The following is a 22860-nucleotide window of genomic DNA, read 5'->3' as shown; positions in this document are numbered from 1 at the left end:
CTGCGGGGGGGTCAAAGCAGAAGGCAGTTAAGAACCAAAGCTCGGCACCACGGCTGCTCCTGAGTGCTTGCAGGCCTTAGTCACATAAGAACTTGGGTGGATACAACCCACGGGGAACAGATGAGACCTTAGACCTATGGTGGGGGCAGGGGGGCAGTTAAACAGGAGATACTCCCTGCCCCTCTACCAGAAACGCAGAAAATCTGCAGTCCTCAGTGGAAGGGTGGATTAGAAAAAAATCCACCTATCATGGTGGATGATGTCATGGCAGAGCAATGTCAAGGAGTTGTTTCATTTCAGTTTGGTAGGAAGAGGAAACCACAGAAAGCTCCCCTAGGAATTCACAGCCATAAGCCTGCCTTCATAGGTGCTTGGGTTTCAGCCTACTCTATCTGCGGGGTCTGGAAACCCCCAAGCTGCGAGGTAAACAACAAGAAGAGCAGGCCTGGGCCGGTCACGCCCACAGACGTCAGGAGGAAGCAGCAAATGCTAAAACACATGAGGGTCTTTTCTCAAGCCTGGCAGAAGCAGATTGGTGCAGTTTCAGCACTGCTGAAGATGAGCTCACAAAGCAAAACTACAGAACACTCCCCCACACCCCCACCCCGTTCATGCACACACACAGGCCCCACTGTGAGACAGCAAACACAGCAGACAGTAAAGTCCAGTCTCCTAAGAATATCAAATAATAGGACTTTCAGAGTGAGAGAGAAAGAATGAAAAAAACAAGTACGCTTAACACGATTAAAGACATAAAAGACGGAACAAGAATACAAGAATACAAAAGATTAGAATGACAAGAATACAAAAGATTAGAATAGTTTGGAAAAGAACCAACTACAACGTCCATACATAAACAAAAACCTTGTTCATGGAAATTAAAAAAGGAAACATCTTAGACGTATAGAATTGCAGACCAGACACCACTATATACAAGGAGGAGGGCGGATCTTGGGCTGGTTTTTCATAAGCAATGATGGAAACTTCTACCTAGAATTCCATACTTGGATAAACTAGTCTATAGGACTGAAGATCAAAATGAAAATATTCTCAGGCCAAAAAACTATAAGTTTATTATTAATAGACTTTTATGGAGAGAACTACCAAAGAAGGTACCTCAAGAAGGAAAAAATGGCACGAAACAGAAAGAAGCAAGAAGCCAGGTGTGACCAGCAAAGGTGCTGGCAAACACGGACATCTCTGACTGTATGAACAACAGCAATGACAGGACGACCCACACATAAGGCAGCGGGCTGGGGTGGGGCGGGGCACCTGGGTCACTCAGTTGGTTAAGCATCTGCTTCAGCTAGAGTCATGATCCTGGGATCCTGGGAGCGAGTCTCGAATAGGGCTCCCTGCTCAGCAGGCAGTCTGCTTCTCCCTCTCCCTTTGACCCTCCCCTGAGTGCTCTCCCTCTCTCTCAAATAAATAAATACAATCTTAAAAAAAAAAAAAAAAAGGACAGTAAGCTGCGATTACAGAGTTAAAGCGTTCTAGGCTCCTTTCCAACACAAGTGTTACTGATCTCAATTGGTTTGAGACTTGGACAATTGTGTGTGTGACAATGGTAGCAGCAGTCACAGCACAACTTCTCAACTGTTGCTATTAAAATCCTTTATAATCCTTCTTTGATCTTCATCTCAAAGCCTTACTGGTGTGGGTCAGGGAGGATGTAAGCTTTTCCCACAATGAGGGGATCGGCCAAGTGAGGACCTCCAGCACCCTGACTACAGAAGTCAAAGAAAAGAAGGCCACGTGCTCATTTCCAGACTTGGCCACACCCCAGGAGCCTCCCCTCCCAGGGAAACCTTCCAGAGACATTTCCAGCCTCCGCAGCTCCCCATTCCTTCCCTCCTGTGCCCCTTACCACCCTGCCCTCTGCAACACTCACCATGTCATCACTTGCTCTGAAGAAGCTTTTGAAAGTCCGACTCAGGTTCTGTTCCAGTTCAGCCTCAGCCACTCCCTGAAACAAATCAAAAAAGCAAAAGGAAGGACTCTGCAGAAATCTGACCAAAAGCTGAAAGCCCCCAACGTCTGTCTCCTTCAGCCCACGTTTTGTTAGAAGTGCATCAGTCTGTGTTTTCCAACTGAAACACAGGTTTTTAAAAAAAGCTTCAAATAAAACACAAGATGCTAACAGTGGTCCCTCACTGGGAGGTGGGTTTATGGATGTTGCTTTCTTCTCTGTTTTTCAAAATTCCTACAGTGAGAATGTCTTACTTGTAACAAGCCCTCTAAGGGAATGGGGGAGGGCTGGACAGGAGCAGTTCCTGGTGAGAAGGAACGGTTCCAAGGATTCTAAGAAGCCAAGTGGCAAAGCCAAAAGGTGTTCCATGCATGCATCTCATTTTGCTATGGTAACTTCAAACCCAATCTTTTTCAGTTGGACCTAAATGATTATAGCCTGATCATTATTCCATGCCCATGGATTATCTCCCAAAGGACAGGGCAGCGAGGTTGCCTTGTGAAGAGCTGAGACCCAAATCCTTTGTGGTGAGAATTACCAGGTCTCCCCGCTCATGGCAGCATTGTTGCATGTGATGACTCATCTACACACGGTTCTTGGGTCATTTCCAGGTCTCCAACTTGGACTTGCCTCATCAGTTCCATAGATATTGGGCCCTTTCTCATCCTGGAAACTCAGGGTCTGGGTACCTCAGCTCCCCACCTCCCCTTCCTCTTACCAAATCCCCCATCCAGGAGCACATCCAGACACTAAGACAGGGTGGCAGGGGGCTTCGAGATCCATCAATGGATGCTAATTTACTGGCTAGTTTCCTGGGACGTGATTTTTTAGGGCATGAAAGGAACATTTTAATCCAGTCTTTCCTTTCCAGAAATTGAAAGCCCTTGGACCTGAAAGCTGTTATAAAACCTGTGTAAAAAAAGACAGCCATCCCTGGGGCAGGGACTCTCCAAAGGCAACTAACTGCTGGGAAGGAATCAAGATCTTTCCCCAACATAGCCCCGAGGAGACTAGTGCTATAGCAGGACATGGAAAAAGAGTGTGGCGGTGTCTCAGTCCATTCCAGGTGCTGAACAGAATCCCATACATCGGGGAGCTTGTGAACAGACATTCATTCCTCAGTCCGGAGACTAAGAAGTCTGCGATCAAGGTGTCTACAGACTCCCTGTCTTCAGACTCTGGCCCTCACATGGCAGAAGGGGCAACAGAGCTTTCTCTGAAGAGGGCACTCCTCCCACTCACGAGGGCGCCACACTCCTGATCTAATCACCCCCCACAAAGGTCCCATCTCCTGACACCCCCACAGTGAGGATAGGAATTTCAACATTCAGTCTACAGCACAGTGCCAATATACTTTTTTCTCCTTTCCAGCAGCTCACCTGAACGTACCCAGGCACGGGCTGAAATGGATTACAGAAGTTTTCTGAGTAGGTGTCCTGACCTTCTCAACTCCCTGGTTTAGCAGACCAGAAACTTCCATCAAGAACACCTAGCTCCTGGGATGCCTGGGGGGATTATTGGTTTCTGCTCAGGTCATGATCTCAGGATCTTGAGACTGAGCCCTGGTGGGGCTCTACACTCAGTGGAGGGTGGGGAGGGGGTCTGCTTGAGATTCTCTCCCTCTGCCCTTCCCCCACGCTCTCTCTCTAAAATAAATCAATCTTAAAAAGAAGGACACCTAGCTCCCTTAGTGTGGCCTTCAAAGAACTTTTAACATCTGTCCCCAAAACTGCCTTGTCAACCAAGTTCCCCTTTGCGCATCCCGTTATCTGTATTCTTGTTGGATCCCATAGTGCTTTAACGTGCCCCCCACCAGGCCACCCTGAGGACGGGGGGGGGGGGCGGCATCCATTTGAGAGCCTCTGTGACTGGTCCTAGGACGAGCAGGGGCTGAACATAGATGTTGGTTCCTTTCCTCCTTTTCATGTTCTCGAGAGAGGAGGGTGCCATAGGCCAGGTCTCTCTGGGGACCTGCAGCCCTCTCCGTCCTGCTCACGTTTACGAGGCCCCAGGATAGCCCACTCTGTGTGTTCTGCACAACAACACGGCGAGGGCTCTGATCTATGAGACGGCAGCAGGCACGGAAGGAAACATTTATCACCGGCAGCGCTGGGTCCGCAGTTTGAGATTTTCTGCAGCTAGTGAGGTCGATTGAGTTTGATGAGTTCGTTACAACCCTCCTCCCCTTGGTCAGATTCAATTATGATGGAGATTCGGTCGTGACCCTCTGCTACGTGATGAACCAGGGCAAGAAAAAAGACACAGGAGGAAGTGCCTTTTAACTGATCAATAAAAGCTGTGGTCGGCCCCGCCTGTCACATGGGGCAGGGCTTTTATTTACTGGGAGCGTCCTCATCCCAGAAAGAGCTGCCGGTTGGGTCATGAGCCCAGGGCCTGGAAGAGCCCAGAGGTCTGGACAGGGCTCTAACCGGCAAACGGTCCTTAGAAGAGCAGATGGATGCCAGATGGGTCAATAAAAAATCAGAGGGATCAAAAAGGTAAATAAGTCTGTCCGCCCACATGAAAGGACATGGATCAACAGGGAGACGGAGGACAAAGGTGAGGGCCAGAAGGCCGAGAGGACGAGAACATCTGTACTCTGGTCCTCGCCCTGCTGATTATCACCCGACCCTGTAAGTTTTCAAAGGTGATACTGTATTTTGAAGTCCCGCAGACTAATGACAAGATTCCTGCCTGCCCCAGCGGGAAGGGGCTCCTCCCTCTGTGCTCCGGAGTGAAGCCCTTGAGATGGGCTCTGGAATCCAGCCAACAAGGCTACAAGCCCCTGTCCCCATACTCAACTGGGCAAGCCTCAATTTCCTCATTTATGAAATAATGAGTTTTGCAAGGATTCCACAAGAATGAGAATGCCTGTTTCTTATAATACCTGACAAGCGGGAGAAAAGCCAGTAAGTGGTAACTACTGGTTTATTAGGATCCCTATTGTTAAAGTCACTGGACTACAACTGAAATGTCTATTCTGGGACTTTGGTACCCTTACCAGCCTCAGTTTCTTATGGACACCCAGTGTATCTTATTCCTGTTTTTGTTCTCATGGCCACAGCATGGTAATAGTGGACACCCAGGTGGGTGGGAAGGAGAAAGGGAAGAGGGGAAAAAGGGAGACTGGAAGAGGAGAGGAAGACTTTGGTGGGAGTGTCTTCTAAGTAATTGTGGCTTTTATTTTCTGTGCCCTCCCCCCAACCATGAGCTCAAAGTCACCAGACAAGGTAAGTCAGCCCCAGCTTGATCAAATTGGAGGTGCGCAGTAACCTATGGAACAGAGACAAATGATAGAATCTGCTGTCTTAGGACCCAAAGCTCTCACTGGGGCAGGCAAACTGAAGACAGTTCTGGGTTCAGAAAGAAGCCCCTAGAACAAAGCGTTTGGAATTCCATGAATCCTGGAGCTTCGTCTCCAGAGTACTTGGAGGCTGTGTAAGGAGGACTTATAGAGTGAATGACTAGAAGTATAAGGAAACCCACCTGGGAGAATTCACCAGAATTTCTTGGCCTTTCCATCTAACCACCTCTGCCTCCTCCCTCTCTTTATTTTAATCCTGAAACCACAGAAACTCACAGCTGTGAGGAAACTACTAATTCTCTTCTCCTTGTTTTCTGTGCTTTCCAGATTAGTATCCTGCACTTTGCCCTTACTCCTCAGACCTATTTCCAACTGCTGGCTAATAAACATGTCTGTCTGTGTGGCTACCTTGTCACACTCCTCAATCTGATCCTTAAAACTGACCTGAAGAGGAACCAATGAAGGAAATGTAGCTTCCGGTGAGATATACTTTCATTCCTACCCCAGTGTTATCACACTGCACTGTAGTGGGTTGAGGAGTGGTCCCCAAAAAGGCACATCCAAGGATCTAATACCCAGCAGCTGTGAATGTGACCTTGTATGGCAATGGAGTCTTTGCGGATGGAACCATTAGGATCTTGGATGAGTGACGAGTTACACATCAAGGAGTGCCAAGGGTTTCTGGCGCCACCAGAAGCTAGGAGAGGGGCATGGAATGGACTCCCCCTCAAAACCCCCAGGAGAAACCAAATCTGCTAACACCGTGATTTTGGACTTTAGCCTCCAGAACTTGAGGGCCTAAATTTCTGTTGTTTCAAGCCACAAAATATGTGGAAATTTGTTGCAGCAGCCCTAGAAAAATAATACACCACTTCAGGAAGTCTCTTGATTTGGAGGGTAAGTGAGGAGGGAAAGGGACTAGGGCCTACATAACCTCCAGGTTCAGGGCGGGCTGTGCACCTGCCTCCCTCCCCACCACCAGGAGGCTGTCGGGTGTGCTGGGCACAGGGTGTGGGATCTGGCTCCTGAGATCTCGGCACATGTCCTCCAGCCCAGCTTCCTTCCCAGGCACACATTTCACTCACTGAGGAAACCCAGAAATGTGGCATCCAAGACCAAGACTAAGACCATCCAAGACCATTCAGAAGACCAAGTTTTGGGTACACTTTTCACCCAGTGTGTGGACAAGGGAGGAGCCCTTGGTCACTTCACCTGCCAGGGAGGTTTCCCAGCTGGGAGGGCACAGCAGCCACCTTCTCGAACTCAGACCTCTTCCTAGAGGCATCCTCCTGCCACGTCCCTATGCAATGGGATTTCTCCTCTCTCGTCTCCCAGTTTGCTCCTTCAAAGATGTACAACAGGTCTGCCTCAGAAGAGGCACTTAACTGGGTCTATGGTTTCATTTCTAAGACCGTGGAGACAGCCACCTAACCAGCAGGTCCATCAAAGTAGGCGCTCGGGCCACCTGTGTCCCCCTCTGGCCAACACTAGAAGATGCCTCTGGAAGAGAAGAAGGAAGTATCCTTCCCATCAGGGGCTTGGGGACAGCAATGCTGCTTCATGTTCTGTCTCTCTTGATCATAAATACTCAGATTCCTCTGAAACTCTGGGGCAGAGTTTTCTCAAAATAGGCCAGAAACCATGGCGGGGGGGCGAAGGGTAGGGTTGTCCCTGAAGTGGAAAATGTTATCCAAAATGTGGGCAAAAAGAGAAAATGGTTGATTACTTTCCAGTGTTCAGCCAGGCATGCATACACAAGGAGAAAGAGAGAGAGAGAACGAGAGAGAGAGGTGAGTTAGGTCCCACAGGAGGTCCCTAAGGAGACCTGAGGATCCCTGAAGCCACCTCCCCCCTGGGGTGGGGGGTGGTCCTCTGCTCTCCCACAGCGCTGAGCTGGGGAGGCCACCTTACAGATGGAGACTCTGGGGTGGGAGTGTAACCTCCTTCAAAGTCGGGCATTTTATAAATACCCAAGTGGAGACGAGAACTCCAGAATTCAAACCCCTCAGTATTTGGCTCTTTTTACTAGAACGTAAGATTATGCATGTAAGAAAACACAAATAAAATGAGAAGGGCTCCTGCCTCTTGCAGGCTCAGACAGACCATGGGAGGGAAGGCTGGCTGAGAAAGGAAGCACACAGCAGGGCTTTCTTTTAAAAGGTACTGTTCCACTGGCACAAGCCACCAGAATAATGTCCTCGGGAGAGGACTGGCTCGGTAACTGATGGGCACCTGTATTCTGGGGCACTGAGCGGCCACTACAACGGGTGAGGTAAATCTGTACGTACTGGTGAGAAAATCTGTCCAAGCTCTAGTAAATGGAAAGGCAGCATGAATCCAGTTCTATAAAAATTACTTGTCCGCCCATATGCACATACGCACGCCCGCCCCTGCCACACTTAAAAGCATCTTATAAAAAACCGTCTGGGAAATACTCACAGAACTATTCATAGTACCTACTTCTAGATGAGTGAAGGGGAAGCCAACATTCTATCTCATACAACTGAGTACTTTTTTTTAAAGCACCAAGTATAAATCATCTACAAAATACAGGCAGTAACAAGTCACCAGCTGTCTCCATAGTCTGGTGCCTGATGGGGGTGGGGGGATGCGTTACTAGGGTGTTCTGGGGATTAAGGAAGTCTCGGAACACCGTGAGAGAGAAGGAAGAACATCGTTTGTGCAGGCTGGGTTGGGGGGCCCTTCCACTGGTGAAACCGTCTCTTCTTGACTACTACCTGTAATTTCCTTTGGCCACATCTTCTCTGTTACCTCCTTTCTCAGCTGGTTAAATACTTACAAGTGGGCTCTGGCTTGCCCTGGTATATATAGCCGATAGCTGGCTGTACAGACCCAGACACCCATGCCACACACACAGGTGCACGCCGCACACCCTTCTCCCAAGAAGTAACAATACACACATACTACTGAGCAGGAGTGAGAAGGGACTGGTGTGGGGCGCTGGAGGAGGGTGTGCACTAACCATGTTCTGATTTCTGGGGCAGAGGGGCTATGAAATCTCCAGAAGCTAAGCAAGGACGTGAAGAATCTTAAGAATTAAAACAGGGAACTAGTTGCAATCAAATTACCCAGCCAATTCTACTTGTCTTTGTGGCCCAGAGTGGCCTCCTCCACTTTCCTACTATACAAAGGCAAAGCCTGTCATCTCTTTGCCTAGAACACACACACACACACACACACACACACACACACACACAAACACACACACACACCCTTTTAATTTTAGTTTCCACCAGACTTGGCAAATTTGCAGGATGGGACAGTGAACACATTGGCTCAAGTTCAAAGAACTAGAGGAATGGAATCTAAACTTGCGGTTTACTTAAGCCACACCCTGTCTGGCTCAGCAAATGTGAAGGAGAGGCGGGAGGGACAGCCACAGGCCACTATCCACCCTGACCTTGTGTGCTCAAGGTGCCTCCTCCTGGTTGGGGAGTGGTGGGGATGAGTTTGGGAGGCAGGAGGGAGGGGATTCCAGCACCCAGCCCTGAATGAAACATGTGCTCTCCACCTTATGCCGTGTTTCCGGGCCTGGATTCAGCTTCAGTTTGAAGCTGTTACTATCTGAAAACCATCCAACTAGACCCCTTTTGAGTGCCCGAGGTCAGAAGGGACTTGCCCTCTTGCTGAGTAGGAAGCAGATGTGCTGGCAGGACCCCTATGCACAGTTTCCCCTTGAGACCCAGCTCTGCACCCGTCCAGACCAGCCTCAGCAGCGGACTTGGCCCCAAATCCACATCACCCACCAAGCCTTCGCTCATTTGAATATTGAACATTTCTCTACCAAGAGGCTTTGTTCTTAAGAACAAAAACCATTCTCCCAACCCTTCCTGCAGGTTTTAAACCCAGCAGCTACAACATAACAATAGGGGTACTGATTTTTCTACAATGACTATAATAACCTTTGAAACAAAAAAAAAAAAGTTGTCCTGCTAGGGGGCAGCTAATAAGCAGTTTTCCCCTGAGGTCACTTTTGTCTATCTGGCCTTTGAGCTTATCTGGGTTTGCTCCTTCTCCTGCTGTTTGGATGAGCAGGGCACACACCACAAAGTCCAAGCTCCCCCCCTCCTCCCCACAGTGTGGCTGGCTTAGGGGGAGGCGCGTAGGCTTTGAAGTCAAAGCTAGGTCAAACCCAATCAGTACCTGGTCTTGGGCCAGTGAGTAACCCCCCCCCCGCCCCGCCCCGAGGCCCTGTCTGCTCTGCTGAAAGACAGGACACCAAAGTGCACTTGTGAACAGAACGTGGCTTACCATGCTCACAAAGTAATAGGTGCAGGGCGCCTGGGTGGCTCACTCATTAAGCGCCTGCCTTGGCTCAGGTCATGATCCCGGGGTCCTGGGATAGAGTCCTGCATGGGGCTCCCTGCTCAGCGGGGAGCCTGCTTCTCCTCCTTCCTCTACCTGCTGCCCCCGCTTGTGCTCACTCTCTCTTTGCCAAATAAATAAAGAAATAAACAAATAATCTTAAAAAACAAAACAAAACAGTAGTAGCTACAACCCAAAGTGTCCACGGAAGGATGAATGGATAAAAGAAACGTAGTCCACACGTACAATGGAACATCAGTGAGTCCTAAAAAGGAAGGTCAGACACATGCTACAACATGGAACAGCCATAAGAATGTTGTATAAAGGGAAATAATCCAGACCCAAAAAGACAAATCCTGGGGGACTCCACTTCGAGGAGGTACCTGGTGTGGTTAGGCCCAGAGATGGCAAGTGGCACGCTGGGTGCCCGGGGCTCGAGGGAAGAAGGAAGGGGGAGTCCATGTTCACTGGGCACAGCTGGGGATCCGCATGATGAAAACCTTCTGGGGATGAATGGGGGTGACAGCTGTACAGTGAAGCGAATGCACTTAATACCGCTGAACTGTACTCTTAGAAGCGGTTCAGATGGTAAATTTTATGTGTGTTGTTAAATAACAAAAGTTCAACCAAGTATTTTTTGAACATCTATTTGGTTTTATTAATTGGTTCATGAGTCGGACAGCACCCCGTCTGTCCAGTAGAGGGCGCTCAGAGGGCTACAGAAAAGGCAAGGTTTAGGCAGAGAGAGTGCTAAGCAGGGAATGATGGGCAGAGAAGCCCTTGTTCTAGGCAAGGTGGTCCTTAGGAGGCAACAAAGGGGGCCCCTCAGTGATCTCCTCGTGCTGACCAGGAAATCCCCATGTTGACTGCTTACAGGTTACGTTTGTGGGGGGCTAAAACTGCACTCAGGTTGGGCACTGAGTGTTGGTTTACTGACTTGGGGCCTTCACCTGAGTGATGCCATTTTGAGCCCGTGGCTTTTATTTTATTTTCTTATTTCATTTCATTTCATATTTATTTACTTACTTATTGAGGGAGAGGAGGAGGAGAGAGAGAATATACCTGGGAAAGGGAGAGCGGGAGAAAGAAAATCTCAAGTAGGATCAACGCTCAGCACAGAGCCCGACAAGGGGCTCAATCTCACAACCCTGAGATCACAACCTGAGCCGAACACTTAACCGACCTCAAGCCACCCAGGCACTCCCCCCTCACTAAATTTTAAACTTTTTTTTTTTTAAAAGATTTTATTATTTATTTGACAGAGAGAGAGAGAGAGATCACAAGTAGGCAGAGAGGCAGGCAGAGAGGAGGGGGGGAAGCAGGCTCCCTGCTCTGGGAGCCTGATGTGGGGCTCGATCCCAGGACCCTGAGATCACGACCTGAGCTGAAGGCAAAGGCTTAACCCACTGAGCCACCCAGGCGCCCCCACCCCCCCACTAAATTTTAAAGGAAGATATTATTTTTAAAAAATGTTACTTACATCAACTTGAGCACATTATTATTATTTTTAAGTGAAATAATATTTTAAAATTTCTGTATCTAGTATGGTAGAGACCAGGAGACACAACCCACATTAACTAAAGCTCTTTGAGGTCCTGCCCTTCAGCTCCAGCTGCTCCTAGCTTGTACTGAACACTTAACAGTTCTGAAGGAAATGAAGAAGGAATTCCTGCCCTGGAAAAAGACGTGCACACAGTGCATCGTGCAGGCAATTTTATGATGTTCCAGACCTTCTGAAACCCACTGTACAGATCACTGAGTATTTTGTTAGGAGCTCTCTTATGTCCCATGGTATTTCTGGAAGATAAGTAACTTGCCTACATTAAAGCAAGTTCTGCTTTTTCAGCCCTTTGTCCCCTCAGGCTGGAATGCCCTTCCCTTCCCGAGCAACCCACACGGATCCTATCCGTCTTTCGAGGGCTAGTTCAAAGGTCTCTCCTCTGGTAAGAATGAACTGTGTTTTCTTACGAGCTCCCAGAGTAAGCTGGGCCTTCATGACGGTCCTGTGTGGCCGCCTGACTCTCCACGGACGTGTTACCTGCCTGCTTCTCCGAGAACTGTTACAACCCTCAGATGTCACTCCTCAACTCTGACACTGGCAAACACTGCAAGAGCAGAAGCATCTGCTGGATGAATTCATGGATACTGAGTCTTTTCTTGATATTTCTGACACTGTCATGCTCAACTCCTCAGCCCCATCAGGGGGCACCTCTGTTCTGCAATAGAAAGGAGTCTTCTTACGAATGCTGACTCCAAAGGGATGAGAAGAAAAAACGAAAAAACGTGGAGAAGAAAGGAGCGGTTGTGAGCCCTCCCTTGCTCTCTGCATCCCCCACACGGTGCAGCCTGGCAGCTGGGGCCTGAGCATGGAGGGCCTGTTGCCCGTACCTGGGGCATGGGGGCTGGGGAAGAAGGTGACAAGTCACTATGAAGCATGGGGTGCTGGTGATGGAAGTGTCTATGGGGGGATTCCTCTGGAAAGGTGTACTCTGGACACATAGAGGGTGGGGTTTGGGCTTTTGGTGGGTGGAGGCCAAGCAGAGCCAGAGATTGAGAAAGGACCAAATAAGAGGAAAAAGGAATCCAGACACCAGCTTCCCAGTTTTGGGTGGGACCCTATTCCCTTCCCAGTTCCCAAAGGCCAAGGCAGCTACCACCAAGACAGGTGGCACCAAGACTTTGTGTTTCTCTCCCCATCACCAGAGGCTTTTCCAGTGTGAAACCCACAGGGGTGAAGAAAGCACCTGGGAAAGGGTGGCAGACAGTACATCACACCTGACATTGGGATTCTGATTTCCAGTCCAGCTGGAAGAATTTTCACAGGGCCATCTTTGACCAGGCAAAGGATTCTATAAGGATTCTACAAAGATCCTACTCTACTACTTTTGACATCAACTACAGGCCCAGAGCTTAGTGTCCAAGCCACAGGGACACTTACCTCCTTCCTTTCTCGCTTGTCCTAGCCTTCCAAAGGAGGCACTTCTCATGGTCCCCACCCTTTCCCCTCACTGTCCTGTCTCCTTCCTCCCATTTCTCTCACCAGGGGCAATGTTCCTTTTCCCTTTACCCATCTGTTATAGGCTGAACTGTGTGTCCTCCCAATTACTAAGAAGTCCTAAGCCCTAGGACCTCAACATGGAAAGGTATCTGGAGATGAGGTCTTTAAAGAGGTAATTAATATGAGGTCTTTGGACAGGCCCTCGTCCACTAGAACCGGTATCCTTGCAAGAAGAGGAAATTTGAGCACAGGAACACACAGACATAGAGGAAATGCCTTGGGAGGACACACCAAGGGTGGGGGCCATCTACAAACCAAGGAGACAGACTTTAGAAGAAACCAACCATGCAGCCACTTGGACCTCGGACTTCTGGCTTCCAGAACTATGAGATAATAAATTCTATTGTTTATGCCCACCAGTCTATGGTACTTTGTTACAGTAGCCCCAGGTGACTAACACACCATCTAATCCATCCTTCAAGCTCAAGATGACTTCAAACTAATTAAAGACATGTGATTCAGTTCGAGCCGGAGGGAGCTCACCACTTCTCACACTCTGGGCACAGTAGGGGTGGGCCTCAGTGAAGGATGTGTTACATGGCGCATGATGTTGCTGGGGGCTTCTGGTGTCTTACTGGACAAGTCCTGCTGCATCAAAAAGTTCCTCTTCCAGGGGCGCCTGCGTGACTCAGTCAGTTACGCATCCAACTCTTGGTTATAGCTCAGGTCATGATCTCAGGGTTGCGGGATACAGCCCTGTGTCGGGCTCTGTGCTCAGCATGGAGTTTGCTTGTCCCTCTCCCTCTACCCCTCCCCTGGCAATCTCTCTATCTCTCTTAAATAAGTACACAAATGAGATCTTTTAAAAAAATGTTTCTCTTTGAAGGCACCATCTTATCAAATAAAAGTGTTCTTTATGTGTATGTGTGTGCTGTGTTTTTTTTTTTTAAAGATTTACTTCTTTAAATTTTAATTTTTATTAATTTATTTATTTTGAGAGACAGAAATGGGGAGAGAGAGCTGGAGTCGGTGAGGGGAGGAGCAGAGGGAACAAACTCCCTGATGAGCAGGGACCCTGGGATCATGACCTGAGCTGAAGGCAGACACTTAACCGACTGAGCCGCCCAGGCACCCAGAGATTGATTTATTTGAGAGAATGGGGGAGGAGCAGAGGAAGAGGCAGAATTTCAAGGAGACTCCACTCTGAGTATGGATCCTGACTTGGGGCTCAATCTCGCAACCCTAAGATCGTGACCTGAGCCAAAATCATGAGTCAGACAACCGACTGAGCCACCCAGGCGCCCATGAAATCATTCTTAGAGAACAGTTACTTCCTAAATTGTAACTGGGATGGCTGCGGCCCTTGCTGGGGACGGTACCTCCTGTGAGCAGCAAGGGCACGGTCTGGATGAGAGAAGCAAAGGATGCTCTTGTGTTCTTTATTAACTCAATTCATCCTTCTCTCTTAGGCATGTGAAAGAAGCATCTCTTATCCTTTCTGGAATTACGCAGATGTAGCTGGACACTAGGGTCCAGAGTCCACGAGTGGATGAGTGGCAGGTGTCCTCCCTAATAAGGCCAGATGATGCTCACCCCAGTGCTGCTCTCAGCAAATCCCCCTGAAGGTGACAATGACACCCCATCACGGTGTCAACCCAAGGTCCAGGGGGAATCTTTAAAGGGCACCTTGGGCTTTGTGTCACATGAGGTGATACCCAAAAACCTCCCACAAATCTCACAGCACACATGGGGCCTGGAGTAGGGCGTTTAGGCTCTGGTGCTCCTGTAATCACAAACCACACTCCTCAGCAAGTGAGGGACTAAGTCTCCAGCAAGAGTCCAGGAGCTGTCCCCAACCACAGGTGGGCTTCACCAGCCTCTCAGCCACAGAACTGAGGGAGGACAGCTCCAAACCAGCACTCAGCCTCCCACTCCACAATTTCGGAGAAACAGGAGAATGCACTGCACCGTCACCCCCACTCCCTTCCCCTCGCCACCCCAAATATGCACACACAGAAACGTTTCGTCACCTGGGAAGGACCGGCCGAGCTATGGAGTGCCTTTCACCTGAGCCCATGTGTAAGATCTCTGACTAATGCCATGGAAAATTAAAGGGCATGGAGAAAACCAAGCCAATAAGGAGAAAGAAAGACAAAGGGGAAAGAAGAACAAAAAGCTTGCTGGGATCGTAGTGCTCAGAGTCCCAAACTTACTGGTTCTTGGAAGTAGAGCTGGTAATCAAAAACAGGATTGGCTTTGATTCTCTCCATTGGGGACACAGTGGGGTTTGCCGGTATGAAGGGAGTATTCAAACTGGCCACTGCCCTGTGGAAAAAAGACACCAAGACACAGACCCTGTAAGAAGACAGTCTGTAAGAATCATAAAGGAAGCTCAGAGCAGGAAGTGGACATGCACAAGGTCTCACACCAGCCGTGTGCGAGAAGGGGGTCAACATTCTGATTTCTTGACTCCTAGCCCAGTGGTTTTTTTTCACTGCAGCATTTCTCACCTTCTTGTCTGAGACAAAAACACACAGACACAGACATATACATTACATGCAGTATATCAACCTTCATTAGATTATAGTTTCTAAAAATGCATTCACTCCTTCCTCCCTTTCTTCCTTCCTTCCTTCTTTCCTTCCTTCCTTCCCTCACTTAACTCTGTTGAGTTAATTCCATGCTATATTCTAGGGGAGAGAAGATAAAAAATCAATACTTGAAGAGCTTATTATTATTTTAAGAAGCTAGACAAATATGCCCGTGACTATATTACAAGACAGACTGTGATATGAGCCATTCAGAATAGCCTATGCACCATGGGAGTTCAAGGAGACCAAGACTTTCTAGATTTGGATATCATGGAAGATCTCATGGAAAAGAGAGAACTTGGCTTTTAGGGGTGGAATGTGGCCATCTGAACTTGGCTTTTGGGGTAGAAGAGTAAAGCAAAGGGGAAATGATACTATAAGGGTAACACCATAGGGTAGTACAAGCGAATTCTAGAAGGGGGCAAAGCTTGCAGCTAAGTTTGTACAAAGAATCTATGTGGCCAGAGGCCAAGTGTTTAATGGGGCATCTTATGAAATAATGCCAGTGAGGCAAGTGGGAGCCTGGACAAGAAGGACCCTGAGTCTGGACTAGATGCTACCAGACAACCAAGAAAACCATGAGGGCTTCTGAGAAGAAGGGAGGAGCAGATTGAAGTTGCAGTCAGGAAGCGATGTATCAAGCAGTGATACATGACATGGAGGCAGAGAGGGATGCCAGAAGCAGGGAGAGGGCCAGCACACCACTGCATTAGTCACCCAAGAGCAACAGGACGGCAGTGAGAGGAAAACGAGAGAAGGCTATATCTGAGAGGGGGCAGGGCTGACAGAAGTCAGCCAGGACCATGGTTAGCCTTGCTCATCAGTAAGGGATCCCATGCCCACTCTGATCCTAGCGAAACGCCTTCCCAAGAGATAATTATGGAGAGAAGAGAATATCTGGGGGAGACATAAACTAGGAGGAATGGGATAACAAAGGACAAATGAAGTCATCAGGGAAAGAAGTGCTGAGATTTAACCAGTGTCAACCAACAGAAGAATAATGTAAGCCACACATATCACTTAAATTTTCCATTAGCCAATTAAAACACGTAAAAAGAAATATATGAGATGAAATCTTAGAGTATTTTATATCAATTACATGTTAATTAATATTAAAGTCTAATGTTACTTGAGTAATATTTGACGTATCTCTAAAATATTAATAATTTTATTATTAATATTAATAATATTAATAATTTGAACAAGTAATCGATTCAACAAGTATTAATAAGATATTTCGCTTTTTTGGGGGATATTAACTCTTTGAAATCTGAAAGGTATTTCCCACTTATACTCATCTCAGTTTGAATCAACCACATTTCAAATGTTCAATAGCCACCATAAGACAGTGCAAATTAGGCTATAAAGGAAGTGATACCAACACCTAAAGGTTTCTCATGTTACCAGAGTGAACCTATTTTAAGCATTACTTAAATCACAACTCAAGAAATTCTAGCTTTTTCTAAATATTCTGAGCAGAACTTAAGTTTTCTTTTCGATTGCCTTGACATACCGTTTATTCCATCAAAGAAAATTATCATCACCCCATGTTAGCATACAGAGATGTTAGCATATAAGTGCTGCTGCCAACAGCATTAAGATTGGAAAATGCTAAACCACAGCCTCTTTTTGGAAACAGATCTCCAGATGATTGTCAAAGAAAGGATATAAAAAAGGATTATAAAAAAGGTATTCTTGGCCAAACACGTGAGTAGACCCTTACATTAAATAGGTCCCTGCAGTTAATCTCAGTAGAATGCCAAAACCAAGGATTTAAAGAAATAGTCCACATTAAAGGTGGGCTTGTCCCCCCCTTTCATTCATTTTCTGGCCAGAAAGGTGAAGATCAACCTCAACAATATTCTTAGAATCAGCTTTGCCCAGGAGAGAGATGCTGTGTCCCACTACAGACAGCCCCGGAAGAGAGTCTTGGCTTCTTCTTGCTCCCCAGGAAGGCAGTTAACAGGGTCGTTTTGATGTGCACAGATGGAGAAGGAGCAACTACTACCAAACCAATGGCAGAAGGGACCGAAACAGAACAATGAGAAAAGGACCAGGAATGCACACCACACTTGCCTGTCTCAGACCTAATGTTACTCTGGGTACAACTTCACTGGGCTCATGTTAAATATTCTCAAATTCTCATGGGAGAGATAGAGACTAGGCTTCATAAAACACCAAGATGGTGTTTCACTTCCTTCAAAGTAGAGATCATAAGTGTGTTGCTCTACTTCCCTTTGCTCTTTTAAGAAGCTTCTAATACAGTCTGTACAGTAACTTCCTAGTGACCGGATTCCTAAGAGCTGAGTTCTTATGTCAACTCTGAATGAAAAACAGGACAGCGAGAGAAGCTAAAGAGATCAGACACACAAGAGTGCAAGAACTTTTTTAAAAAAGTTTTAAAAACTTTTAAATATTTTGGGAGGTATTTGCTCTTTTTGGGCTCTGATATCATCCTGCCATTTGAGCTGATGCTGGGCTGAACCAAGATCACCAGTGTTTCTGCTCTTAAAAATGCCACCAAGTAAAAAGTGACTGAAATAGTTTGGTGGCTGGGAAGCATGGTGTTTATTTAATTTGCTAAGATCCCAGGCTGAAATGGGAGGTGATGCAGACTTCTACCACGGGTTGCCAGCCACAAAGACCACCTGCCTCTCTGGGTCCAAAAGCTGCTGCCAGAGCCCTGATGCCATGCTAAGAATGATTAGGAATGACGTCACGGCGGTCACGAAATGCCATCCTAACCTGACATAGCATTTTGCAGGCCATACAGTCGAAAGGAGTTACCATTACCAATCTGTGGTTGAGGAAACCCAAGGCCTAATGAATGAAGTGATGCGTCACAAAGCCAGTTCAGGGCAAAACTGAAAGCCATGTTTCCTGACTCCCAGCCCAGGACCGAAGTTTCTTCTGGCACTCCATTCTATGATCCCACCACCCTCGCTGCCTCACACACTCCCCCCAAAGTCTACCACCATGCTCCTGCATTCCCACTGGCGACCCAGGCCCTGAGTTAGCTGTCCCAATACCAGTAACTGGGACAGGCCTTGCTTCCTAAGAAATTAGCTCCTTAAACCCTCCTTATTAAGGGGTCACCAGGCACTGAGAAGCTAGGTGTTTGTTGCCTTCCCAGATAACCTATATGTTTTCAAGAAGTTTACTGGAGTTCAAGACCCGAGGAAGAATACTAATAGGAATTCAAATCCAAATTCTTGGTGCCTGAGGCCTAATTACCTCACTCTTTCAGGGTAGAAGAGAGCCATGTTCCACACCAGCATGCCTCCCCAGTCATGGCCAATGAACACCGCTTGAGGGATGCCCTAGAGAAGGACAGAGATGGGAGATGAATGTGGGCAGGCTCCACAGCCTTGTGCTCCCTGTAGGCCCAAACCCTCAGTTGGCAAACCTTTTGTTCACTTCCTAGGACTCCTCCTCCTCCATCAACCTACACTACAATGTCCACCCTCTTCAAGCCTCCCTTCCCACACATACTGGCCCCACAGAGACTCTATAGATGATTCATCTTTTCTATTTTCTCAGAAGCCTAAGGCCACAGACTCCAAATTCCCTCCTCTTCTCTACCTTCCCTCAAATCGAAATTCATTTCATTTCTTTTTCTACTTTTTGTATTAAAGTTGGTATGACTCACCTCCTTGTGTTCCATGACCATCTTTCATTGAGTGATTATGATTCTACTCCCCTCTCTTTTGGGATCGTCCCTCCCTTTACTAACCACTGACACCTCCAAGACATCTTTAACCCCTCCCTCTCTACCTGCAGCCTCCTTTCTAATGCTGCTGCAAAAAATGAATAAGAACAGCTCCCTTTTGTAGAGGCCCTACTATGTCCAAGGCACTGGGCTTAGTGCCTATACCTCTTGATTGGAATTCCTCCGTAACCTTCTCACACACACTTTACCAGTAGGGAAAGAGGCTTGCAGTGGTTAGGCGACTTACCCAAGGCCACGTGGATGGTCATTCAGACCCAGGCCTCTCTAACTTAACATCAGGCTCTCCTGACGACCACCCCACCCTGCTGACCACATTCAGCCATATTAGAGCCTTTCAGGGCCTCGCCAATCTCGCCACACAACCTTGAAAAGTGGCTCCCTGGCTCAGCTCCCTGCCATGCTTCTGCCTTCTCCATGCCCAGCTTCTCGCAATGATCTACTCTAGTGGCCTCTCTGGCGATCTTCCTAAGTCCCTGCAGCCTGGTTTTTTTCCCTGTGACCTGAGTCCACTGAAACTTCCTCGTAAAGGCTATTCATCACTTAGAATAGACCACCCCACACCCCCGACCCGCCTCAGCTCTCACTCTTCTGACCATCCTGTGGCATCAGACATTTCCTTTAAAATGTTCTTCCCGGGCGCCTGGGTGGCTCAGTGGGTTCAGCCGCTGCCTTCAGCTCAGGTCATGATCTCAGGGTCCTGGGATCGAGTCCCGCATCGGGCTCTCTGCTCAGCGGGGAGCCTGCTTCCCTCTCTCTCTCTGCCTGCCTCTCTGTCTACTTGTGATCTCTCTCTCTGTCAAATAAATAAATAAATAATCTTAAAAAAAAAAAAAAAAAAAAAAGAAATGTTCTTCCCTGGGCTTCTGTTGACAGTATTTTTTCTAGACTCTTTTCTCCCTTCAGTGAGTCCACTCCTTCCTCTCCTGTCACATGGGAGCACTTCACGGCTCAGCAGCCCTCAGTCCTGTCATCTACTCCCATGGCTTCAACCACCACCTCCACGTGGAGGACCACCACCTCACCCATCATGGGCCCGGCTTCCTTCCTCTGCATCCCAGGAGTGCCTGAGCCATGGAGCAAAACCTACCCCAGCCTGCCAGCAACCCCAATGGCTCTCTTCCACAAGAGTCAGAGATTGTCTCAGCCAGCTGGAAATCTAGATGGGAGGTCACTCTAGAGTCAGAACTGGGGTGGTCATACCGGGCCATGCCCTCCTAGATGTCCCTGGCATTCTTAAAGGGTCCAAAGCCAATTCTGTGGGACTGAGAATCTGGATAGGGCAGGGACCATGACATCTTTGCCTCATTTCCTACAGTATACCCCTATGCCCAGCCGCTGAATGGAATTCAGGGGTAGATACTTAGTCATCTGGAATTCTCCTCCTGACCCTTACATCCAATGAACAGGTGCCATATCACTGTTTTCAGGTTCTCTCTCAGCTGTCCCTCCACTGTTACCGTCCTGGCTTAACCCTTCTCCCCCTCAGTCCAGGTTGCTGTGTCTCACCCCACCACCGTGACCTAACCGAGGGTGGGAGAAGTGGACTATCTCCATCTCCTGTAAGTAAAAAAGCAAAAGTACAGTCTCCCATCACCATAGCTGACCTGCTTTGTGTCTGCCACTGTCATTCCAAACAAGGTTACCTGAAGGCATTTGATCTGAGGTATTTCTAAAGGGGTATCAATCATAAAAAGTTGGGACATGTTAGTCTATAGGATATAGGGTAGTTTCCAAACTTCTGGGCACAAACAAAGCTCTTTACCCTGAATCAAAGCCGAGAAGAGGTATCCTGTTCCCTGGAAAATGCTTTCCATGAAACAAACGAACACAACAAACTTGGCACTACACTCTTCTCCACACACTTTGCCACCTCTGTGCTTATAATTGTTCTTGACCAACGACCCTGCCTCCCATTGCCCCAGAGTGTCCTTGTTCCTGCCCTCACCACTCTCCTCAGGGGTTCTACGTGCAGACACCTTCAAAGGCTGCATCCTGAACTGCCCACCCAAACAGAAGTTTCCAGAGATCAGTTCAAAATAATTACTCACCAACTTATCCAGGAAGGTTACCATCTCCTAAGAAAGAAAACAGACCATTCAGAAATTGTACGCACCCATCTCAGCTGCTTCCCGAGGTGAATTCCTGTGTTTTCTTTGTTAGGGGCTACACTGTGTCTTCCCCAAGCTCACATGTGGAAGCCCTAACCTCTGCCCTGCATTCCAACACCCCTAAGTTGGAATCCTAAGACTAGAGACATACAGAGAATAGGTTCATGATTCCTTAAAGGTACCTGTTCTAAAATAAGTAACAGTTGTATGATAGACTGGCCCACAACATTAGGGAATTATGGTTGAGAAAAAAGAGGGTTCGGTTTCTTTGGGGGAACGTTGAGAAAAGGGTTTTTGTGAATGCTTGAGGATAAGCAGTATTATGGTTCTTCATTCAGTTTCCTACAACCCTCCATTTCAAGATTATATGGGTTATTAAAAAAAATTTATACAGGGTATTTTATTTATTTTTTTTTAGAAAATTTTTTAGAAGGTTTTATTTATTTATTTGAGAGAAAAAGAATGAGAGAGAGGGAGAGAAAGAGAGAGCATGAGAAGGGGGAGGGTCAGAGGGAGAAGCAGAGCCCGATGTGGGACTTGATCCCGGGACCCTAGGATCGTGATCTGAGCCGAAGGCAGTCACTTAACCAACAGAGCCATCCAGGCGCCCTATATAGGGTATTTTAAATAAAATTTTACATAGAAATACTGTGCTAATTTTTCAAATGACAGCGCTACTGAGATATGATTCACATACCCTAAAACTCACCCTTTTAAAATGTGTAATTCACCGGATTTTACTGTGGTCAGAGCTGTGAGGTCCTCACTGCTATGTAGTTAATGAACATTTCATCACGCCAAAAGGAAACCCTATACCCATTAACAGGGACTCCTGTTCCTCATTCCCCCGAGCCCTGGGCAACCACTAATTTCATTTCTGTCTCCATGGAATGACCTCTTCTGGAAACTTCTTAACAATGCAATTATACAACATGTGGCCTTTTGTGACTGGCTTATCCTAGCATAAGGTTTGTGAGGTTCACTCATGTTGAAGCATGCATCATGATTTCACACCTGTTTGTGGCGAATAATGTTCCACTGCATGGATATGCCACACGCTTTTATCCATTCATCAGCTGATGAAACACTGAGGCAGTTTACACTTTTTAAAGAACATTCATGTCCAGGTTTTTGGTGGACATATTTTTTAAATTCTTTTGGGTGAATACCTACCTAGTAGTGGACATAGCAATCACTTTCAAGGGTGGAGCCAGAGGATGGGAGCATCACAGTTTTATCTTGCTTGTCTTAGTCTAAGGACCTTCTCCAGGAGGGAAGTTATGTCAAGTGACCTTAAGCAACCTGATTTACCTGTCTTAAGAACCGATTTCGACAGAAACAAGCAGGGGTCCAGTGAAGGAATGTTAGGGGGATGGGGAGAGGAGGCCCCCCCCACAGGGTTGCTGGTGAGATCTTGGCAGGATTTCAGGGGAGATAAGAGCAAGATCAGAAGTGGCAGAGCAGAAGAGGTAAGGACCTGGAAACTGAGGAAGGAAGGACAACCCTAACTGGAAAGTCAGGTTTTATCAAGGCTCCTTTTAAAAGGCGCCAAAGCCTGCATGTGGGCCTGGCTGGGGGGCAGTCCAAACAGATCTATGACTCCTACACAAAGACTTTTTGCAAATTTAGCATAATTAGCAGTATTGCTAGGGTTTTTTTTAGATTTTTTAAAAAAATTATTTATTTCACAGAGAGAACAAGAGTAAGTACAAGGGGTGGTAGGAGGGGGCAGAGGGAAAGGGAGAAGCAGGCTCCCCGTGGAGCAAGGAGCCCGATGTGGGGCTCAATCCCAGGACTCCTGGGATCATGACTGGAGCTGAAGGTGCCCAACCGA

At 47.5% G+C, this 22860-nt stretch overlaps 1 protein-coding gene across 1 annotated transcript in view; it reads right to left on the bottom strand.

The window, feature by feature from the left end:
* EPHX2 (epoxide hydrolase 2) overlaps positions 1-22860 on the bottom strand; it is a 62065-nt gene that overhangs the window by 9269 nt on the left and 29936 nt on the right. The window contains exons 10-13 of the mRNA XM_044224993.1: positions 20967-20993; positions 18423-18508; positions 14811-14922; positions 1892-1966 (exon numbers count right to left, since the gene is read on the bottom strand). Of these exons, the coding sequence (XP_044080928.1) occupies positions 1892-1966; positions 14811-14922; positions 18423-18508; positions 20967-20993 (300 nt within the window). The remainder of the gene's footprint in view (positions 1-1891; positions 1967-14810; positions 14923-18422; positions 18509-20966; positions 20994-22860) is intronic.

This window comes from Neovison vison, chromosome 11 (assembly GCF_020171115.1).
Source record: "Neovison vison isolate M4711 chromosome 11, ASM_NN_V1, whole genome shotgun sequence".
In the NCBI taxonomy this organism is placed as follows: Eukaryota; Metazoa; Chordata; class Mammalia; order Carnivora; family Mustelidae; genus Neogale; species Neogale vison.
Note: the sequence above shows the minus strand (reverse complement) of the source record. Positions and strands in the feature narration are given on the sequence as shown.